Genomic DNA, 20,226 nt, shown 5'->3' with positions numbered 1-20,226 from the left:
GTACCCAAGGTGTGTGTTGGATATTCTCACCAGCAACCCTTAAGGCTTTGTTGCCAACTGGGCTTTTTAGAACATCCTCCCCTTTGTTATTTTGAATGCAGCTTAAGGCAAAGATGGAACCTGTCTGGGTTTCTGCTGCTCATGTCCAGGTTAGCATTGGAGAATTAGGAAGTCTTTTGGTAGATTCAGCAGGCAAAGCAAGCTGTTCCTTTCTCTTCTGCTCTGGCAGTTTGGAGTTCTTCAGCCAGAGCTGTTATTCCTTTGCTGTAAATGCCACACAGGGGAGGAAATGCAGGGATGGCCCACGGGGGTGACAGCACCCTGGTTTGGAGAGGCTGTGAATTGTCAGAGCACCGATCCCTGTCTGGAATTCAGTGGCTGGAGATCACTCCAACCTACCCCTTTTCATTTCATAGTTGTCATTCTGCTTTCTTCTGGGAAAATGCTCATTTATATAATACACTTCACTCCCTCTTTGCCCACATGCTCGCATACCTAGTTCCAGATCTGCCAGTTCTGTTTGTCACATAGCTCTGTAGGTTTCTGGGATTTGACAGCTCTGCAAAGGTAAATCCCTAGTCTGGAGATAAATTTTGTATTCCCTCCTATGCTCTAGGAAGTCAGAGCAACTTAAAACTGCTGTGGATTATGGAAAGCTGAGTCTTTCACTGTGTGCAGACCTAAATATTTACTGTGCCTTTCCATGTAGCCATTTTAAAGCTTCTCAGGAACAATTTGCAGCATCTTCCTCACCTGTGCTGTGCTCTCCTTTTAGGATGGTGAAAATGTTTTTTTTTTTGCAATAGCAGAATTGTATGTCTCCTCAATGAAGTCCATATGGGGGATATAAATTCTTTCACAAGCTCAAAGTTGTTGCTTCTTGGAATTTTTCTCTCTCTTGCAGTTTCTGCCTCTAATAGTACTGTGGTTTTGGTTTGGTGATGGGTGTGTGTCCCCACCCCCTCAGTCTTTGATATCCTAGTGTTTACCCCATTTGGGTAAAAAGTGTATCTTTCACATTTTTTTCTCCTTGAGGATATGGTTACCTTTACTATCACAGGAAGGAAGGTCTGGAGGAATTCAGAGAAGTCCTTTTGGTTTGGTTTTGTTGTGGTTTTTTTGGTTTTGTTGTGGTTTTTTTGGTTTGGGTTTTTTTTTTTTTTTTGGTTTTGCTATAAAGGTCGTTTGGCCAAAATCTTCCTTATCGGTGTAACAGTTTTGGAGTGTCAACCTATGTAAAGAATAAACAGTGGAGCTGGGCTGCAGGTGAGGTATCTGCTGCTTTATTTTCAGTAGCTGCTCTGTATTGACTTTTTAATAAACTGGCTGAATACTGACAGAATGACAATATTGGTTTAATAAAGATGGTTGAAAGTAGTGCAACACAAGCAAAAACTTTCTGTGTCACCATTTTGATGGGCAAACCAGAACCAGCTCTTCTGGGCTCCACAGTAGAAGCTAAGACACAGACTTTTTAAACTCTGTGTGCTGGTTGTTCACATTTTAAGTGGCATTGACCTTGGCAGTTGGTGGTTTAACCTCAGATTAATTTCTGGCTGTGACAAGAGAGGAACAGAGTGGTGGAACAAAGTACAAGAAGAGAAGTACTAAATGAGGGAGAAAGGATACAGGTGATGGGGGGAATGATAGGAAGAAGACTAGAAAATCTGTGAGAGTTCATAGAACATGATTGAGTGTACAAGAATATGCACAGAAGAAGGTGGAGCTTGGCCAGTTTCAGGAAGCTTGAGTTACTTGAACCTGTGGTTCCCCATGCAGGGTTTTGGGAAGGGAACTTCAGAAGATTGTGTGGGAGATGGGTGTGAACTAGAAAGAAGGAATAAATAGATAAGGGACGTTAATGACATGGTGGTTCTTGCAAACCTAGAAAAAGATCCGAAGAGATAGTGTGCAGGAAATGATTAGTAAGTTCTTGTATTACTCTGCTTTTCTTTTTCAATTAGTTGGTTACATTAGCTTTACTGGCTGGGTGTTGCTGAAGCAAAGCATGAGACCACCAGTCCTTATAGTGGCCTGTAAAGCTTTTGAATATTTGGTTTTTCCTTTAAAGCTCTTTTGAAATCATAACAGTCTCAGGTATGGATTTAGTGTATGTTTTATTATTATTTTCAAAGTAACTGTTCTTACTAGTGCAAATTTAGAAAATTATAAGAAATAATTCTCTTCATGGGTTAAGCGTGGAAGCAAAAAAGTTGCATAAAATCAGACCACATCCCAATTAATCATCTTTTAAAAAATAATTTATTCAAAGGGTTGGTCTCATGGGGTTTTTATTTTAATATTGACATAATTAGATTCCTCTTAAAAGAAAGTTTTCTGTTGGGAGTAAAGGCTAAAAACCACTGGAATCCATCCCTTGACTACAGTACATCCTGCTTGTCAAAGAAGTATTTTAAGTTCAGGTGCAATTTTTCATTTACCATTGTGAGTTGCCAATGAGTAAGCAATTCATAATAGCCCAGAAGTATGTAGACTGAGGGGTTTGTGATATTAAACAGCATAGAAAGGAAGGAGGAATAAGAAAATAAATTTTTAGGGTGACAAGACTAAGATGTAGAAAAAAATATTAAAGAGTTTTGCTTCCTTAATTAAATGCCTAAGGTATGATTTGTTTTGAGGCTGCTTATAAACTGGTTCCCAAACTGTTTAATTACTATTCATCTCACCTGTCTCAAAAATATTAATCATCAAATGGTAAAATATTAGCTTGTAGTAGGAGGATGATGTCAGAAGCTGAAACTCGAGGTCATTACAAATGCTATCTTTCATCATGCCCTTTTAAAATGCATGTTAAATAATACAAGTATAATTTTTTTAAGATCCCTGTCAATATTAAGAAATTGGTGAATATAGGTGTAAATTACTCTTGCCTATGTGAGACATACACAATACTTCTCAGTGCCTAATAATGCAATGTTTGCTCTATGGCATTTCATTTAGGAGTTCATCCCTGTGTAAATGCTGCTGTGAATCAATGAAAAGAAATTTACAATTCAGCAAAACTGTCTGCTTTGATGTATCACCATGTAGCAAATGAATCTGTGGAATCTGGAGGAGTAGGTATTTGTGGTGGCTTTTTAGTGCCTCCTTCAGAATTCAGTTCTGTAGGAGGTCTGGTTCCCTTGCTGCAGGAGAAAGGAGGAGGTCTGGACCTTCAATGTGATAGGCTCAGGTTTGTTATGAGAGGTGAGTGTCTTGCCTTGGTGGATGGAATTGTTAATAACTGCTAGGAGCAGCACAAATGTAAGAATCTGAGAAACCAGCAGCCTCGTTGAGGAGCTGAAAGCACAGAGCTGTCTTTGCCTGAGGTTCTGGAGTCGGACTGAGACAGGCTTTTTCTCTGTGGGGTGTTTGCATACACATTATTACAAGCAGACTCAACTAATATGAAGAGCTCTGAACTAATCAATTTAACTAGATCTCGGCAAGAGAAGGATTCAGTGGTTTTCATGCTGTTTCAAAAATGAAGCTGTGCTGATTTGGAGACCTGAAGCCAGCAACAGTCTACCTGAAAAGAATTGATTTGATGTTGAAGAGGACTTCTGCTCATGCTGTTTGCTGCTTTTGCTATGTGGATGAAAAGGAGAAAACTGCGAGTGAAGTTACAGGTTCAAGGCTCTGTTTCCTCAGCTATTTTTTTTCCCCTAAGTATAGTGTAGCTCTTGAAGTGAAAGGGTATTGGTATTCAGTGAGGTGAACATTAAAAGATTTCTCATAGGGTATTTATATTTAAATGGTTAATTATCACTGTTTCCCATGTTCTTGTGCTTTGCCATTTATAGAATGTTTTTAGACATTAGACTTTGTAAATGGAACATTTTACAGTAGTTAATAGCTTCTTCAAGGAGATGCTAATATCTGCATTAATCTTATAATTAATCTTCTATATTTTACATGATACAAAATAATACAGTACTTCTGCTAGGCATTATGAGAGAGACTTCCAAATATGCCTGTTTAGAACAGTAAAAATACTGAGCTCTTGGATTAAATTGGGTTGGGGTTTTTCTGTTAGTTTCTGGTGCATTTACAAACCAATTTCTTATGTTATTGTGCTTTCCAGGTTACAATATCCATTTAGAAAATATTTAATTTTCATGTCATTAAATGGCTTTTTTACTTTGAAATGCTCACAATCCCTATACAGATACCACTTTTTGAGTCTGGATATATTTTTAACAAGATCACTTAATGGAATAAAAATTCTCTGTGTTTCTTAGACAGTGTTGTACTCAAAATTTCTACTGGAAATACAATGGGCTATTAATGTTTTTAGTTTCCAACTGGTAATTAAAGAAGAAAGAAAGGAAGCATTGGGAATACGATGCATTGTCTGATGCATGTTGCATATTTGTGAAAAAGCACAAATGTGTATTGAGAAAATACTATTCATTCACACGTACTTCCCTTGTAACTTTTAAAATCAGTGATCCAGGGAAGCCATGATGCCATTCTGAGCCCCTTGTAAGGATTGCCTGCAGAGCCCAGCAGAAGCAGATGCAGAAGTTTGTTTTTCTCGCAGTTGGCCATGCCAACTGAAGTCTGCAGAGCCTGAAGGTGTTTGGGAGCAGCATCTGGTTTTCTGTTTTGTTTTCTCAAGTTAAGCACATTTTGGTTTGTGAATGGCACTTTGAGAAGCTTCCTTACTTTCTTAGCCAATTAGTGCCTTTCAGTCAGTAATTAATAATAAAATGTCTCTCTTGGTGGCCACAAGTGAGTACAAGTTACTTTGCCCTGAAAGAATATTGGGAAGGACTCTTCTCTGCATAAGTCATGCTAATAAAAAAAGTACACACTAGTAAGTTCTACTTCTTCCTTGTGTTGAAATAGAAAATTATTATCTTGAGTGGACTTCACCTCTCTTAATTACTGCTCTACTCTAAAAATTTTTCATTAGTGTTGACTAATAAGAGGAATTTCAGTTGTTATTTCCATAAGCATTATAATTTCACTTCGTAACTTGCTCTGTGGAAAATGTTCAAACAGGGACAATAACCTTATCTAAACATTTTATCTGACATGTCTATGTCCTGTGTCCAAGATGGAGCAGCTTTAAAAGTTAGTGAACCAAATCTGACTCATTTTCATGATTGATGTTTGTCTTTTTTGAAGAATTATATGCAGCAACATGAAATATTAATTCAGGTAGCAAAAAATAATTCAATTACTTTAAAACAATTAGTATTTTAATTTCTTAAATGAAGCTTAAAGAAACTTCTGTATTGTGCATTGATTGGATAATTGATACTTATGTAGGAGTTTGATGTAGAAATATGAAAACAGCCATTCAAAGTGCCTGAGATAATGTGGTCTCAAAAAGAAGTTTCTGAGAGTGAAGTACAAGTACTGCAGGCTACACATGCTGGGTATCAGTAGGGGGGGCCCAGAAAAGCAAAGCAGATAAATCAGTTTTCCTATGGGGTCAGGTGTGATCAGATCCATAATCTGATGTGGGATCTATTTTGGGCACTGGGGGATGGTTTTGGTTTGCGTTTTTTTTTTTCTGTATGTAAAATGTTCAAACCTCATTCCATTTTATAAGCATTTGAAACAGTATTATTTATCAATATATCCAAAATATTTATTTATCTTTTCTTTTTCTGCAGTGTTGACTGTATTGTGGGTAGCAAGTGATGTAGTGTTTGTTTGGTTTACTAATAGTGTAGTCATGTAATTTGGTGAAAAAATTACAGTGTTTACTGAATTATTAGAATAGTCCAGCTTTTAATTGATCAAATAAATTAACTGAATTATTTGTAAATATTTGAAACAGATGTTGCGTTATTCTGAACTTTGCAGCATAATTTTTCAAAGACTGATATTTTCTTTCTGTGGAAATTCTGAAGTTGTGGTTAAACCACAATTCTAAGGTTATGAGTTTTGGTTTTCTGAATAGCAAAGGTCAGCTTCTGGAATTTTTCTTGAAACATTTCACTCTTTCTTGAGGTTGCATACAAAAAGTGTGGTTGAAGTAATTTGGTCTATAAATGTAAATCATATTTTTTGATAGTATTATTAATATATTGAAACAATGTATTAATGTTTTAAAACATACGAAATGTGGTCACACACATGGTATGAATTTTAAAGAATTTTCATCATTTGTGTCTCTATCCTAAGTTTTTAGCTTCTGTTAGTTTTGAAATGCAAAAGGAGTGAGCCTTGTTAATACTTTGCATTTCATTCAAAGTTAATAGTCATTTACTTATCTGAAGGGAATCAGCTTCACTTTTCTTCACTTGTACAGACTGTTTTTCACAGACCCTTACCTTGAATGAGCCAAATATATCAGAATTTTCACCATCTTTGAGTGTGATCTTAGTGACCCTTTATCTAAGGGTTCTCACGTGGTCTTGTCCTGTGGCAGGTCAATGATGTGAACCAGCAGTTTAAACATAAGGCAGTTATGCTGAAAATACTGGGAAAGGAAAGCAGCTTCAGATTCTCCTGTTGTCTAAAATCCTGCTTGTATGTGTGTTATCATGTGTGCCTTACCAGGACTGTGTGCCAGTGCTACCAAACATCTGAACAGAGAGGAGTTAAATGTAGGATAAGGGCTCTTTTTTTCTCCTGTTGTTTTGTCTCTTAGTGTTCTCATCTCCTTCCACTTTCCCACTTTTTTGCTTTTTCTGTCCTTCTGCATGGTCTGTGTCCCTCCCTTCTGCTCTGATGATCCTCACTCTTTCACAGGTGCCCATCATTCCTCTGTCTCTGAGGACTTGGGAGGAGCTTTTAACCTTCCCCTGATGAGTGGGGGTTTAGGTTTTCAGCTCAGAATGCCTTGATACACATCAGCACATTCATGGAACATTTTCTGTCCTGCAGGTTGGGAATCCACGTGTGGAGCTCACTCTTTCTGAACTGCAGGATATGGCTGCCCGACAACAGCAACAGATTGAAAATCAACAGCAAATGTTGGTTGCTAAGGTAATAATTATATACAGACCATTTCTTTTCAATATATGCAAGCATAAGTTTGTGGATAGAAAAAAACACACTAAGTCATTTCAGTTAAGCTCTAAGCTCAACAAATTGCTTGAGAAATGCATCATTTTACTGGAATAACCTTAGCCTAGGCAGTGCAGTCTTTTGGCATAAATACTGCTAGAACAACCAATGTAACGTGTCTTTACAAAAATATTGCTAGGGTATGTTTACCTCTTCTCTATGTGTGGCTCCCTTCATGATCTGTGGCAGAACTGCCTTGACTCCATGCTCATCTTTAGTGGATCATTCAGTAGAGTAATAGTGGGGTGGGGTGAGCATATGCCAAATTCATAAATATTTATGTATTGCATTTCCATGTCTCAGAGACAGAAGCATCTAAGTATGTTTGTAGAGTGGGGAGGGGGTTTAATGGTTTTGACATTGTTGTTTGAAGTATTATACAGCATGCCTTTGATGCTTGGAATACCTAAGAGTCAACCTACTGATTCTGTTGTTCTTTCTTGATGGAAATTATACTAAAAAAATATTTTTGCTTGTGCACCCAGCAGAAGAATTATTATTTAGAAGTGGAATATTTTCTTACAGCAGGTCAATTTCCTTAAAATGGTCTGTTGGGCATACTTTGTCATCTTTGGGAAGCTGGGTAACAGCACTGGAAATTTATTTTGCCAACAGCAAGAAAACTGTTAGTAGTGGCAGAAAACAAATGCCAGAGGAAGCATCACAGATGTATTCAAATGAGTGCTCAGACTAGGGCTGTATTCGCATGTCTATATAAATATGTTATTTTTTGTCTAAAACAAAAATCTTGAATCTCTGCTCTGAAACAGATTTATTAATTGATGTTAAAGAGGTTTTTCTAGGGCATAACATATTTCAATGAAATACAACATTTTCTGATTTGTGGAAGTAGAAAACCTGATCAAAATTGTAGGGTTTTCTAAGCTAATGTGTTGAGGTTGTTTTTTAAAAAATGGGTAACAGATTTGTCTTGTTTAAAACCTCCTTTTGTCAGGAGCAACGTTTGCGTTACCTGAAGCAGCAAGAACGTCGGCAGCAGCAATCTGTTTCTGAGAGTGAAAAGCTCCAAAAACTTAAAGAACGTGTTGAAACCCAAGAGACAAAGCTGAAGAAAATCCGTGCCATGAGAGGACAAGTGGACTACAGCAAGATGATGAATGGCAATTTGTGTATGTGGAATTCTTATTTATTTACTGTTCACTGCACGACTAACAAATAATGATATATTTTAAGTCACTATAGCATTGGTGCAGGTTCTCAGCTTCATTTTTTTGTTTTATGGAAGTTCTGTGTTTCCATGGCATTTGTATGCAACAGAACTTTTTGTTAGCTCTGTATAGTCAAACATAGTCAGAATAAGTCTATTCTTTAACCATTAGAAATCTTATGACTGTTAGCAAATTTGCTATACAAATATTTTATATGTATTTTAGATGTAGAGCTAATATGGTGTATTTATTAGTATTTGTAGAATTAAAAAATTAACAACTTCTGCCTTATTTAATTGGTTTTTTTGTTATTTTTATCTTGTTAATTTTAGCAACTGAAATTGAGCATATAAGTGCCATGTTCCAGGAAAAGCAGCAGGAACTGCAGGCTGCAGTGTTAAAAGTGGATCAACTCACTCAGCAGCTGGAGGATTTAAGGAAAGGGAAACTGAACGGGTTTCAGTCTTACAATGGACAAATGACAGGGCCTGCAGCAGTAGAATTAAAAAAGTTGTATCAAGAGCTACAGGTAAGTAACAAAAACATGCTATTTGAATTACAACTGTAGATTTTAAAAGTTTTGTTATTGCTCTTATGAGTGGCAATTCGGTTCTGTTACACCTTATAAAAGTAGTGTATTGGAATGCTGTTAATGTGTGAGGTTGTAGTTGGCATATAGCCTTTTTTCAGAAAAAACTTCACTAGCATTAAAAACTATTTTGTTCCTTATACATGTAATGATACAAAGTGTGCAAGTGTTTTGAAGGGAGTTTCTCAGACCCTAATACTGAAATACTGAAAGTCTACATAATTTATTATTTGTTTTAGTCTCTCTCAAAATTTTTTTGTGAAACTAATTTTGGTACTTCTCTATTTTGCACTTATCTGGGTATAGCAAGCTCACTTACATGTCATCTTAACTTGGAGACGTGACTGTAATTTTAAAAGTGTATTGTAAAAATATAGCTACATTGTCTGGTGTGGATAAACAAAATACATAGGAATGAAATAACACATTTTAATAGAGTAATTAGAAATGCAAGCTGCACTATATTCCCTGCACTAGATAGTGTAACATAGTGCAATAAGTATAGTATATTCACACAGTATTCCCTGCATCAATGTTGTATATCTCCTGCAAGAAGCTTGTTATATCTAGAGTGTAGCTCTCATGCAAGTAGTTAAGTATCTAGTTTAAATTGAAATTTTGTCAAATTCTGTGCTAATGTATTAGGATTTTGAGGGCTTTTTTATTTGAGGGCTTTATTCTGATTGAGGTAACAACTCTAATATATTTAATTTTAAGTATTTCACATTTTAAAATTAATTTAAATTTCAAAATTAGTCTCATTTATTTAGATGAGCAAATACAGCAGAACTTAATTCTGTTTTCATGCATTAGGAATAAGTCTCCTTTTTTCTCTTTTTACTCCTTCCTCCTTTGTACAAGGCATATCTGCCCTTGAGTATTTCTAAGTGCAAAGATGCTCAATAGATGAAGATTTCTCTCTTGTGCTTTGCAGTGATCCCATATGTGTTTATCAAGACTTAAATTTGCCTCAGGTGTTTTTTGCTTGTAACGTTACCATGAAAATAAGAACACTGAGACAATGTCTGAGTTATTGAAGGTGTGAAAAAATGCCAACAGCAAAGCAAGAGAAGTAATTATAGAGAGTGTCATGGTTGATTTAAACCATAAAAGTAATCCACCTCATAATGCACTGGAAAACTGCTGTGAAGGTTTCGGTTTAATCCCCATGCAGAGAGGAAAATCTGTGTAGAGCCCCTGCACTAGCAGTTCAGTTAACACCCCTTCCAGACATCACAAAGTCTTGTGTGGATCTGGAAACAGAATCAATAGCATAATTTCTGTAATAAGTTTTGTATCACTTAGTTTTCGTGATAGACAAACTGTCTTGGGTAAGCATGACTTTAAACAAACATTTTCTGTGATTTAATTCTTCACAGTGAAATTTTCTAAAATGTCTTTCTGCCTAATTCCTCAATCCATTTTCTATAAATGAGATGCAGTCTCTATGTATTTAATAGGCATCCACTAGCTTTTTTAGGATATTTTCTCAGTTTTTTCTTCTAGGAGTAGTTCATGGTTGCAAATGCTAACTTGACAGGATGTGTGGAACCATAGAGACACCAGAACAAGTTGTTGATCCAAATTCCTTTGGGGTTTTTTAACACTGCATTGCAAACCATCTTGCCAAGAACTGTTCTAACAAGTGGGGTTTTATTTGTTTTATTTTTTTTGTTTGTTTTTGAAGATCCGTAACAGGCTCAACCAGGAGCAGAACTCCAAGCTCCAGCAGCAGAAAGAGCTCCTGAACAAACGCAATATGGAGGTGGCCATGATGGACAAGAGAATCAACGAGCTGCGCGAACGGCTGTACAAGAAAAAAGTTGAGGCACGTCAAAAAGAAAACATTCCTGTAAGATAAACTGTTAAAAGGGCCACACTTCAGTTTATCAAGGGCCTATAAAAACTGCGTAGAATCTCCCTTTTTCCCACCCAAATAATACAGTTACCTATGATAAAAGTAGCAGGTCTCTTAAAACTATTCTAAGGTTTCTCATAGGTGTCCAAAAACTGTAAGACAGAATATGTTTTCTTTTATTTTTCTTTATGGCACAGATGATACTGCATTAAAAATCAGAAAAGTTTATATTTCTAGGAAGGAAAGTATGACTGTGTGCTACATGTTTAAAAGCATGAATGCATTAAAAATGAGTTTTATAAAATGCTTACCTTCCAGTATGGAAAATGGATGAAAATATAAACAGTTTGATAAAGTTAAGCTTAATAGTTGTCTGGAGTCTCAGAAAGATTTTAAGAGATGAAGTCTGAATTTCTATATGTATTACTAGCTGGAGGTGTTGCTTTAAAAAAGCCCAACACATACATATTTGATCATTTAAGAACTCATTTTAGACCATTTGCTTGAGAAAGGCACAGTGAAAGAGACTTTGCAGAGATATAGGTATCTACAAGAGACGTATGTGCTGTGACTAAAAAATGTAAGTTTTGAGGTGTTGATTTTAAGGAACAAAATTTGTGCTTTCTACCATGTTTTTTTTCCTCTTTTTGTAGAGTATGATAACTTAATTGTAAGATATCCTAGCTAGAGTGCATGGTTGTAGATAATTAAGTTTAGACCTCCCTGTTCATGCAGAAGGGCCTGGATTAAATGGACATTCACGTGTCAATTTGTCTGATCGTTTTCAGTTGAATCGAATTAATGGAACTTCATCACCCCAGTCATCCCTGAGTGCTTCAGGAAGGGTGGCAGCAGTAGGGCCTTACATCCAAGTTCCAAGTGCTGGCACTTATGCTGTACCAGTAGATCCAGTTAAGCCACAGTCTCTCACCATTGCTCCCAACTCAACACATGGAAGATCAAAATCTGGTAAGTACTTGTGTGATGTTTATTAATACAAATGGTTTGAAAAGGGGCAATAAAGAAAAGGAGTAATTTTCAGAGACCCAGTGTTGGCATAATTGGTGTAGGGGAGGAGGCAAGTTTCAAATGTGTTAATACTGTTCTGTGGATTGGACATCAGTCATTTGATCTGTGGCATTTTTGCTTCTTTCCATTATTTTTTCTTATGAAAATGAGTGTTTTCTTTGAAATTTTACTGGCTGGTACATCCCTAAAAGGGGCATGTTTTCTTCACAGATTCTATGTTGTGTCTTTAATAGCTTTTTCAATTATTTTGTGTGCTTGAATGTAATAATGAAATCAAATTTGTAGAAAACTGTATTATAAATAACTATTTACACCTTGTTGCTTTTTGTCAAGTAAAACAAAACTAATGAGTTATTAATAATAATAATAATAATACTTGTCAGAAAGAGACTAAATAGGAAAATAGAATAAAACTATGAGAGGTTTTTGCTCCATCTGGGATGTGGGAATTTGTGGTCTTTGAAGCATTTTTGAAATGGAATAACCATAACGTTGATGTTGTTTACTTGTTTCTGCCCCATTTAGTGAAGAAGCTGCCCCTCCAGAACTCCCCAGAACTTTGTGTCTGAAATTGGCTCCCATGTTTCCCACTATTAATAATTCCATCTAAAATTTTCAAATAGAATTATTCTTTAATTTTTGTTAGAGACTGAAGGAAGCAGGTTATATTTGTGCCTTAAATTCTCAATTCCAGCGAATCTCATCTGTTTGCTCATACTTTAGAAAAATCATAATTCTTAAGAAATTATAAGCTGGTAAAATATACATAATACAAATAAAAATGCATGATCCCATTGGTCCAACTATAGGGCTTATTTTACCTGGTCTCCTAGGAGAGATCAAAAAGGGGATAAGGAATGACTAGGAGACAAAAGCTGTTGCAATATTCACATACAGTCAAGGACTTAAAACTGAATATTCCAGCAAAATTCGCATCATTATTTCCAGATGGGAAGGAAGAGATGGGAGAAGACAATCTGAACCTCTCTGTAGGAAAGAATGTCAGAAATGCTCCCCCCCAAAAAGCCCCAAGGTCAGAAAGTAAAACTGGCCTAACAGAACTTAAAAAAAAGACTCCAGTATTTCCCATTGATATTAGTGATTTAACAATACCTTTATCAGCTAAATGTATTCAAAATCTGTGCAAACCCCATCACTGTGGTTTAATGGAAAAGTCTCAAGAAGATGGAATGACTTAATTGTGGGGGTAAAGGTGCAGATTTGCAACAGTTTTGTTTGCAGATTCATGGATCCTTCTTCCACATACGGAAAAGGACAGTTCCTAACTTTTAAGTTTACTAACTAAAAACCACAATTTTGTAATATCAACCTCCCAAAATATATATACCCACTTCTAGACCTACCTTGGGACTTATAATATTATAAAAGTAATTATTCTGCCTTAGGACTGACTTTGTATTTATTATTTTGAAGATACTTGAATGAAATTCTGTAAAATAGATTTATGTAAGGAGAAGCATACATGCTCCCAGGAAGAAAAGAAATTGAGAATTTATTTCAACTGTCATGCTTTTATTTCTCATTATCTGAGTGTTCCTGTTCTAATGTTCTCCATTGTCATTGTTATAATTTTTCCACCACTTTTTTTCTTTCTTTTTCTGTGTAACTGGATCTGCCTTGGTGCGTCCGGTAGAGACAGACTGTGGGTGTGTGAAAAAATCTCCAGACACCTGGAAGGTTTCTGATTTAGACATAATAGTGGATCCTATTCTGTCACCTCCCACTTCTCTTCAGTCTGCTGTTCACAATGTCATCCGCCTGGCACCTACTCTGTTTGACACCCAGCACTGTGAGTCCGTAGAAGATCTCTGGCTAGCTAAGAACTCAGTTTTTAATATGGTCATCTGAGCTCTTGCACACAGATGCATATTAAACAGCATCTTTAGAACTTGTGTTGTGGTCTGGCATGTAGATGATGCTGTTGAAATGTAAATTGGTTGAGAAGTTGCTTTTCATCTTTGAACGAAACAGATTTGCAGCAAATGCATCCCAGGAGTACTGGAGTAGTATACCAGGGATGAGTTGTCTTCTCTGAAAAACCTCAACATTTTCTCACTGTTAGAAACTTCTGGCAATCACTAAAGGGTTTTAGTGTGTTTTGGATTGGATAGATGCATAAAATACATCTTAACTGAGTTACTTAATTTGAGGATTAGTTTGAGTTACTTTGTGGGAAACCTCAAGTTTCTGTGTTGCACTGACTCCAGAGTTGGGATAAAAGCCCAATCTGCCCAAGTCAATGCCCAGAGTCTTGCTGCCTTCCATTGGACTTGGAGCATGCATCAATTGCTGTAGTAAGTAACCTGGATCCAGACCTACAAAAATTTTAGGGAAAGTCAGAGAAAATGCACAAAACCTTTTGTGTCTGTGTGTCACTGTCTTATTTCTGTAAATGCACAATGGCCTGGTGAGAGCTGAAATGCAGTGGGTGTTAGGTTTACAGGCACAAGCAAGAGGGTGCATTTGGAAGGGTGGATGGAGCCAGTTGGCTGTGGGGTGGCTGAGAGCAGCAGCTGGGGTGGCTGAGAGCAGAAGTGTTGGCATCAGATTCCCCTAGACCAGGTTGCTCAAAGCCTCATCCAGCCTGGCCTTGAACACCACCTTCAGGGATGGGACATGCACAACTTCCCTGGACAACTTGTGCCACTGATTCCTCACCCTCACAGTGTAGGTCAGAAAGAGGAGAGAGAGTCTGAATTTACTTCGTCTGTTATCTGGGGAAAAATATGCTGTTTACAATAAGTTTTTATGTATCTGTCTTTCTAATAGAAAAGTGTTGAATTTGCAGGTAAGATGTTTAAATGTGTCATGTCTCTTGCTGTTGTTTCTTTAAGTGCTTTCCTCATAACTAACTTACAGATCCAGATGCTTTCATGAATCAATTATAACACCTTTCACTGATCTTCAGAACAAAGGTTTTACTGAACTGTAACCTTAGTGGAGCTATAGAATGTCTTGTGCATTTTGTATAGTAAGCATTAATTCAGTGCATAGTTGAAAAGTTTGCCATTATTTAGGGCCTAAGAGTTTAGACACCTTTTTGGTCTCACTCTTGATAACCAGATTATTAGAAACAATAACAAACAAAACCCACAACATTTTCAGTTTGTGGATAATGCCAATATTAAAACTGGGCCTCATTACTTTACTTCCTAGCAGCTTGCAAGTGTGAAAAGTGATTTCTGGACTGTATACTGTATTCTCAGTGTAAAAGTATGCAAGTGTTAATCCTGTTTTGAGAGATACTCAACAAAGAGGGTAAGGCTCGTGAGTAGAAACTAGAGTGGTGGTGGAAAATTCATTCTCATTAGAATGTTCCTATGCAGCTTATTTTGAGGCTATCTACTATACCAGACAGAGAATTCTAGAAATAGTCCTGCTGATTCTATTTTCCAGAAGCTTAGAACTAAAATAGGAAACCTGGCCTCCTCTAAATACTTGATTTTCATTTGATACTGTATTACTGTGGGGTCCAGAAATCTCATTCATTCTCCACAAAGGCACAATCCCCCTCCATTTTAGCTCCTATCCTGTAGTAAAGTCAATTACATGTTACACATCACCTTTACACATTTAAGTGCTCCTCTACAACAATTATAAGCCATAGGGATGGAGGAATGATCTCCAGTCTCCTTACAGGAAGACATGCCTGATGTTTAATCTTTTAAAGGCAAATCAAATCCTTAGGGTCGAACATAGGATTTATTTAGTTACTGTAAACTATATCTAATTATTAGGCTACTTAAACTCTTTTGCTTACTTAGAGAACTGAAACTAAATAGTCCCACACAGTTAATAAAGTAACATCAATGCCTCTAGGACTTCATTAAGGATTTGTTGCTTCAGTTTATGTGCAGCTATGCATGATTTTTTGCATATGATGAAGATAAAAGCCCATGACTTGCATCTTCACGCTGTGAGTTAAAGTTGTCAGCTGACTTTATAAATTTATTTAATATTAAATTGCTGGGGCAATTCTAATCGGGTGAGTATGTTGAGGAAACACAAAAGGTGAGTTAACCACCACTTCCAGCAAAGGAATGTGTGCTTTTGTTCCACCCTGCTGTTGAAGGGAGTTTTTACATCCTGTTATGGGTGAATGAATCTGGTAACCATAGTTTAAATTTGGAGTAAGTCCACTCAGGGCTTACATAGACTTAACATTTACTGTAGTTTGACTTTGTCTCTGGATGGTACCCAAAGAATTGTGTTGATGAAGTGTTTCTGTGCGGATTGCTACTCTGAATTTGTTTGCTTTCTAATAGCAGAATATGCAATACTCAAGCCAAAATTTTGATCACATTTTTTCTATAGAAATTTTCAGTGCAATTTGAATTTTAAAGGGTTGTGAACAGCACATTCTATGCAGTGATTTGGCTTTCAATATTGATTTCTGAATCAAATATTAATAATGATTTATCTCTCTTCTAGAATAAAACTAATCCCACTGTAATCTAAGCTATTTTATTTCACATGTTGTTTTGCTTGTTTGCAATGCTAGTATGGATTATCTTAAATCTAGTATTTTTGTCTGTTTTCAAGCTAATGATGGAAATTGGCCGCTACTTAAACAGAGCTCAGCCCCTGTGGTAAAACCCCCTCAGATCTCCAACACCGACTGGAAAGAATCAAGCATGGATACTGCTTTAAAACAAGGAACTATATCCAGCCAGCCTTTGCCAACTTCAGTATTAGGAAGTACTGATAAGCTGGTGGGTTTCATCTGATATATTTATAGTTCTGCTTTGCTGAAATTATGAACCTTTGGCTTTCATAGCTGAACTCACTTCAATTACACATTCCATTTCCCTTCTGCTATTTATTTAAAAAGTCATAAAGAAAATGATATTTTTTCTGTTCCTTCCTGTTCTTATCACATTAAAATGTGTGGGTTTCTTTCAACTTCAGTACTTTGTATTCCTTCCTGTTCTTTTACATATCTAGTCTCCCCTTCTTCCTCTTTGCTTCTCCTAATCCTCTCCCCTCTCCTTCATGTTTTTCTAATTCATATCTTTGTTAGTCTCTTTCCTTTGTATAGATTATTACTTTTTCAGTGTACTCTTTTTCTCAAAAATCTCACAAAAGAAGTCATTAAATCCATCCTTAAGTGAGACTAATAGTGGTATCTGTCTTCACTGTTGTAATAGTACTTTATGAATTCTTTATGACTATAATCTTTAAAGAATAAGGACTTGGTCTTCTAGTTGTTTTGCTAAACTCTGACAGTATGTGTTTTCAAGATCAACTAGACACTGAGATCTGGAACCTAGAACAAGTTAATCAGGCTTTGCATGTATGCAAATAGTTTTAAATTGATATGAATGTGTTAGAGCTGAAAGTGCCTTTCAACAGTGGCCTTTGTCTGAGGTATGATGAAATCCTCAGATATGATTCTACCTGAGTTTATCTAGTGATAAAGGAACACAAATTGTTTATGTTGACTCCTTTTCTGTCCCACAAGATTGTATGGTATGTTGAAAAAGGAATGTTCTTGCCCGGAAGTACTTTATTGAATTGAATGGTATATACTACTTATTGTTCTTACACAGGGCCTTGACCTGGGGAAGGTGCCACCAACAGTTCCTGGTGTAAGCAAGCAGCTGCCTCAGAACTATGGGACCTATCCAAGCCCAGTTCCCTTAGGAACAGGTTCTACAAACTCTCTAGAAAGGAGGAAGGATGGCAGCCTGCCCAGGCCTGGCACCAGCATAGCAAATCGGCAGAGGCCGGTCCCGCTCCCGCCGCCCAGCAACGTGCACCAGCCCAGCTCCTCGCAGCAGATCCAGCAGAGAATTTCTGTCCCTCCCAGCCCCACGTATCAACCCTCTGGCCCCCCCTTGTTCCCAGGAGGAGAGGGCAGGCCAGAACTGCCTTTGACTGTGGCAATCAGACCTTTTCTCGCTGATAAAGGATCCAGACCTCAGTCTCCCAGAAAAGGGCCACAGACAGTGAACTCCAGTTCCATCTACTCAGTGTATCTTCAGCAAGCAACACCACCAAAGAATTACCAACAAGCTGTGTACAATACTTTAAATAAGTCAGTAAAAGCAGGTAGAATATATTTTGCTCTTTTTTTCTTTGAAATACATTAAGATCTACTTGTTTAGCTTAGTTGACTTCCCATATCGGTTTGGAAAACCGTGTCTAAATCTGTGAGGAAAATAATTTTTGTGCATGCAGCATAGCAGAAAAATAATTTAATATATTTTTTGAGGTTATCAATAAGTATGCATTGATTTTATTTTAAAGCAACATGCAGTTGGAACAATATAGCCTGGATACTTTATCAATACTTTGATAAATAAGTTGAAAAACCAGTGTCTAGATAAGAGTTTTGCTTCTCCTACTGTTTCCTTGTGAAAGAGGAAAACCATTCCAGATGCTCCTTGTAGCTTATAATTGTAAGCATCAGCATCACCAACAGGTAACTATTTATTTCTGTTTTGACAGTCCCCAGAACAATATTTTTTTTCTTTCTGTATTAGTGTCAAACAACTATCAATAGTTTATTTATAAACATTTTATTATGTAATTTAAGAACAGCTCTTCACTGTTGTCCATCTTTCTTTTCTTCAGTTTATGGAAAGCCTGTATTACAGTCTGGTTCAACCTCTCCCTCACCCTTGCCATTCCTTCATGGCTCTTTGCCTGCCCAGTCTCCCTCACAGCCACCACCTCAGCCTCAGACCGAGGTCACTGAAAAAGATCAAGAGGTGGAAAATGCTCCACCACCCAGTGAAAACAGCAATGTGGAGAACATTCCCCGTCCTCTCAGTCCTACAAAGCTCACCCCTATCGTGCACTCGCCGCTGCGGTATCAGAGTGATGCTGACCTGGAGGCTCTGAGGAGGAAATTGGCCAACGCTCCGAGGCCGTTAAAGAAACGCAGCTCCATCACCGAGCCAGAGGGCCCCAGTGGACCAAACATACAGAAATTGTTGTACCAGCGCTTTAACACCCTGGCTGGGGGGATAGAAAGTGCTCCTTTTTATCAGCCCAGTAATCCACAGGACTTCATAGGCAACTTAGCTGACGTTGATAACGGGAACGCCAGCACCAATGGCAATATTGAAGAACCGATCCCCGTGCAACCTACGGTTCCTGTCCCTGATGAACCGCCCCCCTCGTCAGATGCCAATGACAATGAGTTACCTTCTCCTGCTACCGAGGAGTTGATAAGCACTGAAACCACAAATCAAACATCTGAGACAACTGAAGACAACAACAACAACCTTTCTATAGTTCCTTCTACTGAGCAGTCACCCAGTCCCACGCCAGAGGTCAGTTCTCCAGTAGAAGATGAAGCTCCTTTGCCACCTGCTCTTCCTCCTCCACTTCCTCCAGTAAGTAATAAAGCAAAAGAACAACTTTGTGAACTACAGAATTAGCTTTGTGCTTAAGCATAACTGGAACATGGTAGGCTTGTGCTCAGCAATAGCTTTGCACTTGAAGTCTCATGATATTAAAAGGAAAGAAAACCAGGGGAGTTCCAGGGAGAATTCTGATGGATTAGTTTCTTTGCTACTCTACCTGCTTAATTAGGAAAATATGCAAATAGGTAATGGGAGGTTGTGTATGTGTTTCTCAACTTTTTGGAGGTTCTTGTTGTAGAACTAATTCATAAATTGGAGATTCCATTATTTTTTTTAATTTGTTCAGGCCTTCAAAGATAGTTTACCATTAGTTTCATACAAATAGTTAGGTCAGTGGGAAGCTTTTTAATTTGCAGGCAAGCTAAAATAGCTGTTCTGGGGAAACTGCTCTCCTTTTCCCCTCTCAGAGGAGATGGAACAGGACTAACTCCAGCAGCAGCATAGCTGGCTTGTGATAGCAGAAATGTTCTGTAACATACTTTGAATTTCTTTCAAAGTCCATCCTCCAGCTGCACTAACATCTTTTAAATACTTGCCATTACCAAAATCTACCACATTTGGAGAATTGAAAAATACAGAAAAGAATTAATTTTATTCTTTGTTGTTGTGATATCAATCACTCTTTGAAACCAAAGTTCATCCTCACTCTTAGATTCAGGTAGGAACCTTGCATTCTCTGAGAATTCGACTGCAGTGTGCACAAGGCTTTGTATGGTTTTCCATGAACATAAGGGCCAGGATACTTCTGGGAGAATGGGAAATGCTAGCAACTAATATTATTCATAATATGAAGGGTTTATTTTCCAAACTGAAATAGCCATCCTATATAGGACCATAAGTGAAAACAGATCCTACAGAGCTAGGGACCAAAAGCATTCTATAAAAGCTGTAGTTAATAATAGATTATTTTTTCCACAGCAAGTGACAAGGACACATGTAAGGGATTCAGAATATTCTCAAAACACATTTAAATGTGCTTTAGATCTTGAAAATGCAGCTTCTGATAACACCAGCTAGAATGTCACATAAAATAGCTTCATGTTCTGTACTTTTCGTTCCTACAACAAAACTCCCAACTTGCCAGGTCTGACCTTCAACAGAGACTCCTGCTCATTCAAGGCATTGATTCCTCTAAGTACAGACTCTGGCTTAATTGTG

At 37.3% G+C, this 20,226-nt stretch overlaps 1 protein-coding gene across 5 annotated transcripts in view; it reads left to right on the top strand.

Moving 5' to 3' along the window:
• The window catches only part of PPP1R13B (protein phosphatase 1 regulatory subunit 13B), a 69,606-nt gene that overhangs the window by 44,076 nt on the left and 5,304 nt on the right, over positions 1-20,226 (top strand). For 2 of the 5 annotated variants that reach the window (XM_058806224.1, XM_058806226.1), the window contains exons 5-13: positions 6,847-6,948; positions 7,985-8,159; positions 8,531-8,727; positions 10,475-10,639; positions 11,434-11,614; positions 13,329-13,484; positions 16,238-16,407; positions 17,245-17,746; positions 18,272-19,038. In XM_058806224.1, the coding sequence (XP_058662207.1) occupies positions 6,847-6,948; positions 7,985-8,159; positions 8,531-8,727; positions 10,475-10,639; positions 11,434-11,614; positions 13,329-13,484; positions 16,238-16,407; positions 17,245-17,746; positions 18,272-19,038 (2,415 nt within the window). The remainder of the gene's footprint in view (positions 1-6,846; positions 6,949-7,984; positions 8,160-8,530; positions 8,728-10,474; positions 10,640-11,433; positions 11,615-13,328; positions 13,485-16,237; positions 16,408-17,244; positions 17,747-18,271; positions 19,039-20,226) is intronic. The other 3 variants (XM_058806225.1, XM_058806228.1, XM_058806227.1) reach the window with 3 other exon arrangements.

This window comes from Ammospiza caudacuta, chromosome 6 (assembly GCF_027887145.1).
Source record: "Ammospiza caudacuta isolate bAmmCau1 chromosome 6, bAmmCau1.pri, whole genome shotgun sequence".
In the NCBI taxonomy this organism is placed as follows: domain Eukaryota; kingdom Metazoa; phylum Chordata; class Aves; order Passeriformes; family Passerellidae; genus Ammospiza; species Ammospiza caudacuta.
The sequence above is the reverse complement of the archived record's forward strand: the minus strand, read 5'-3'. Positions and strand labels throughout refer to the sequence as shown.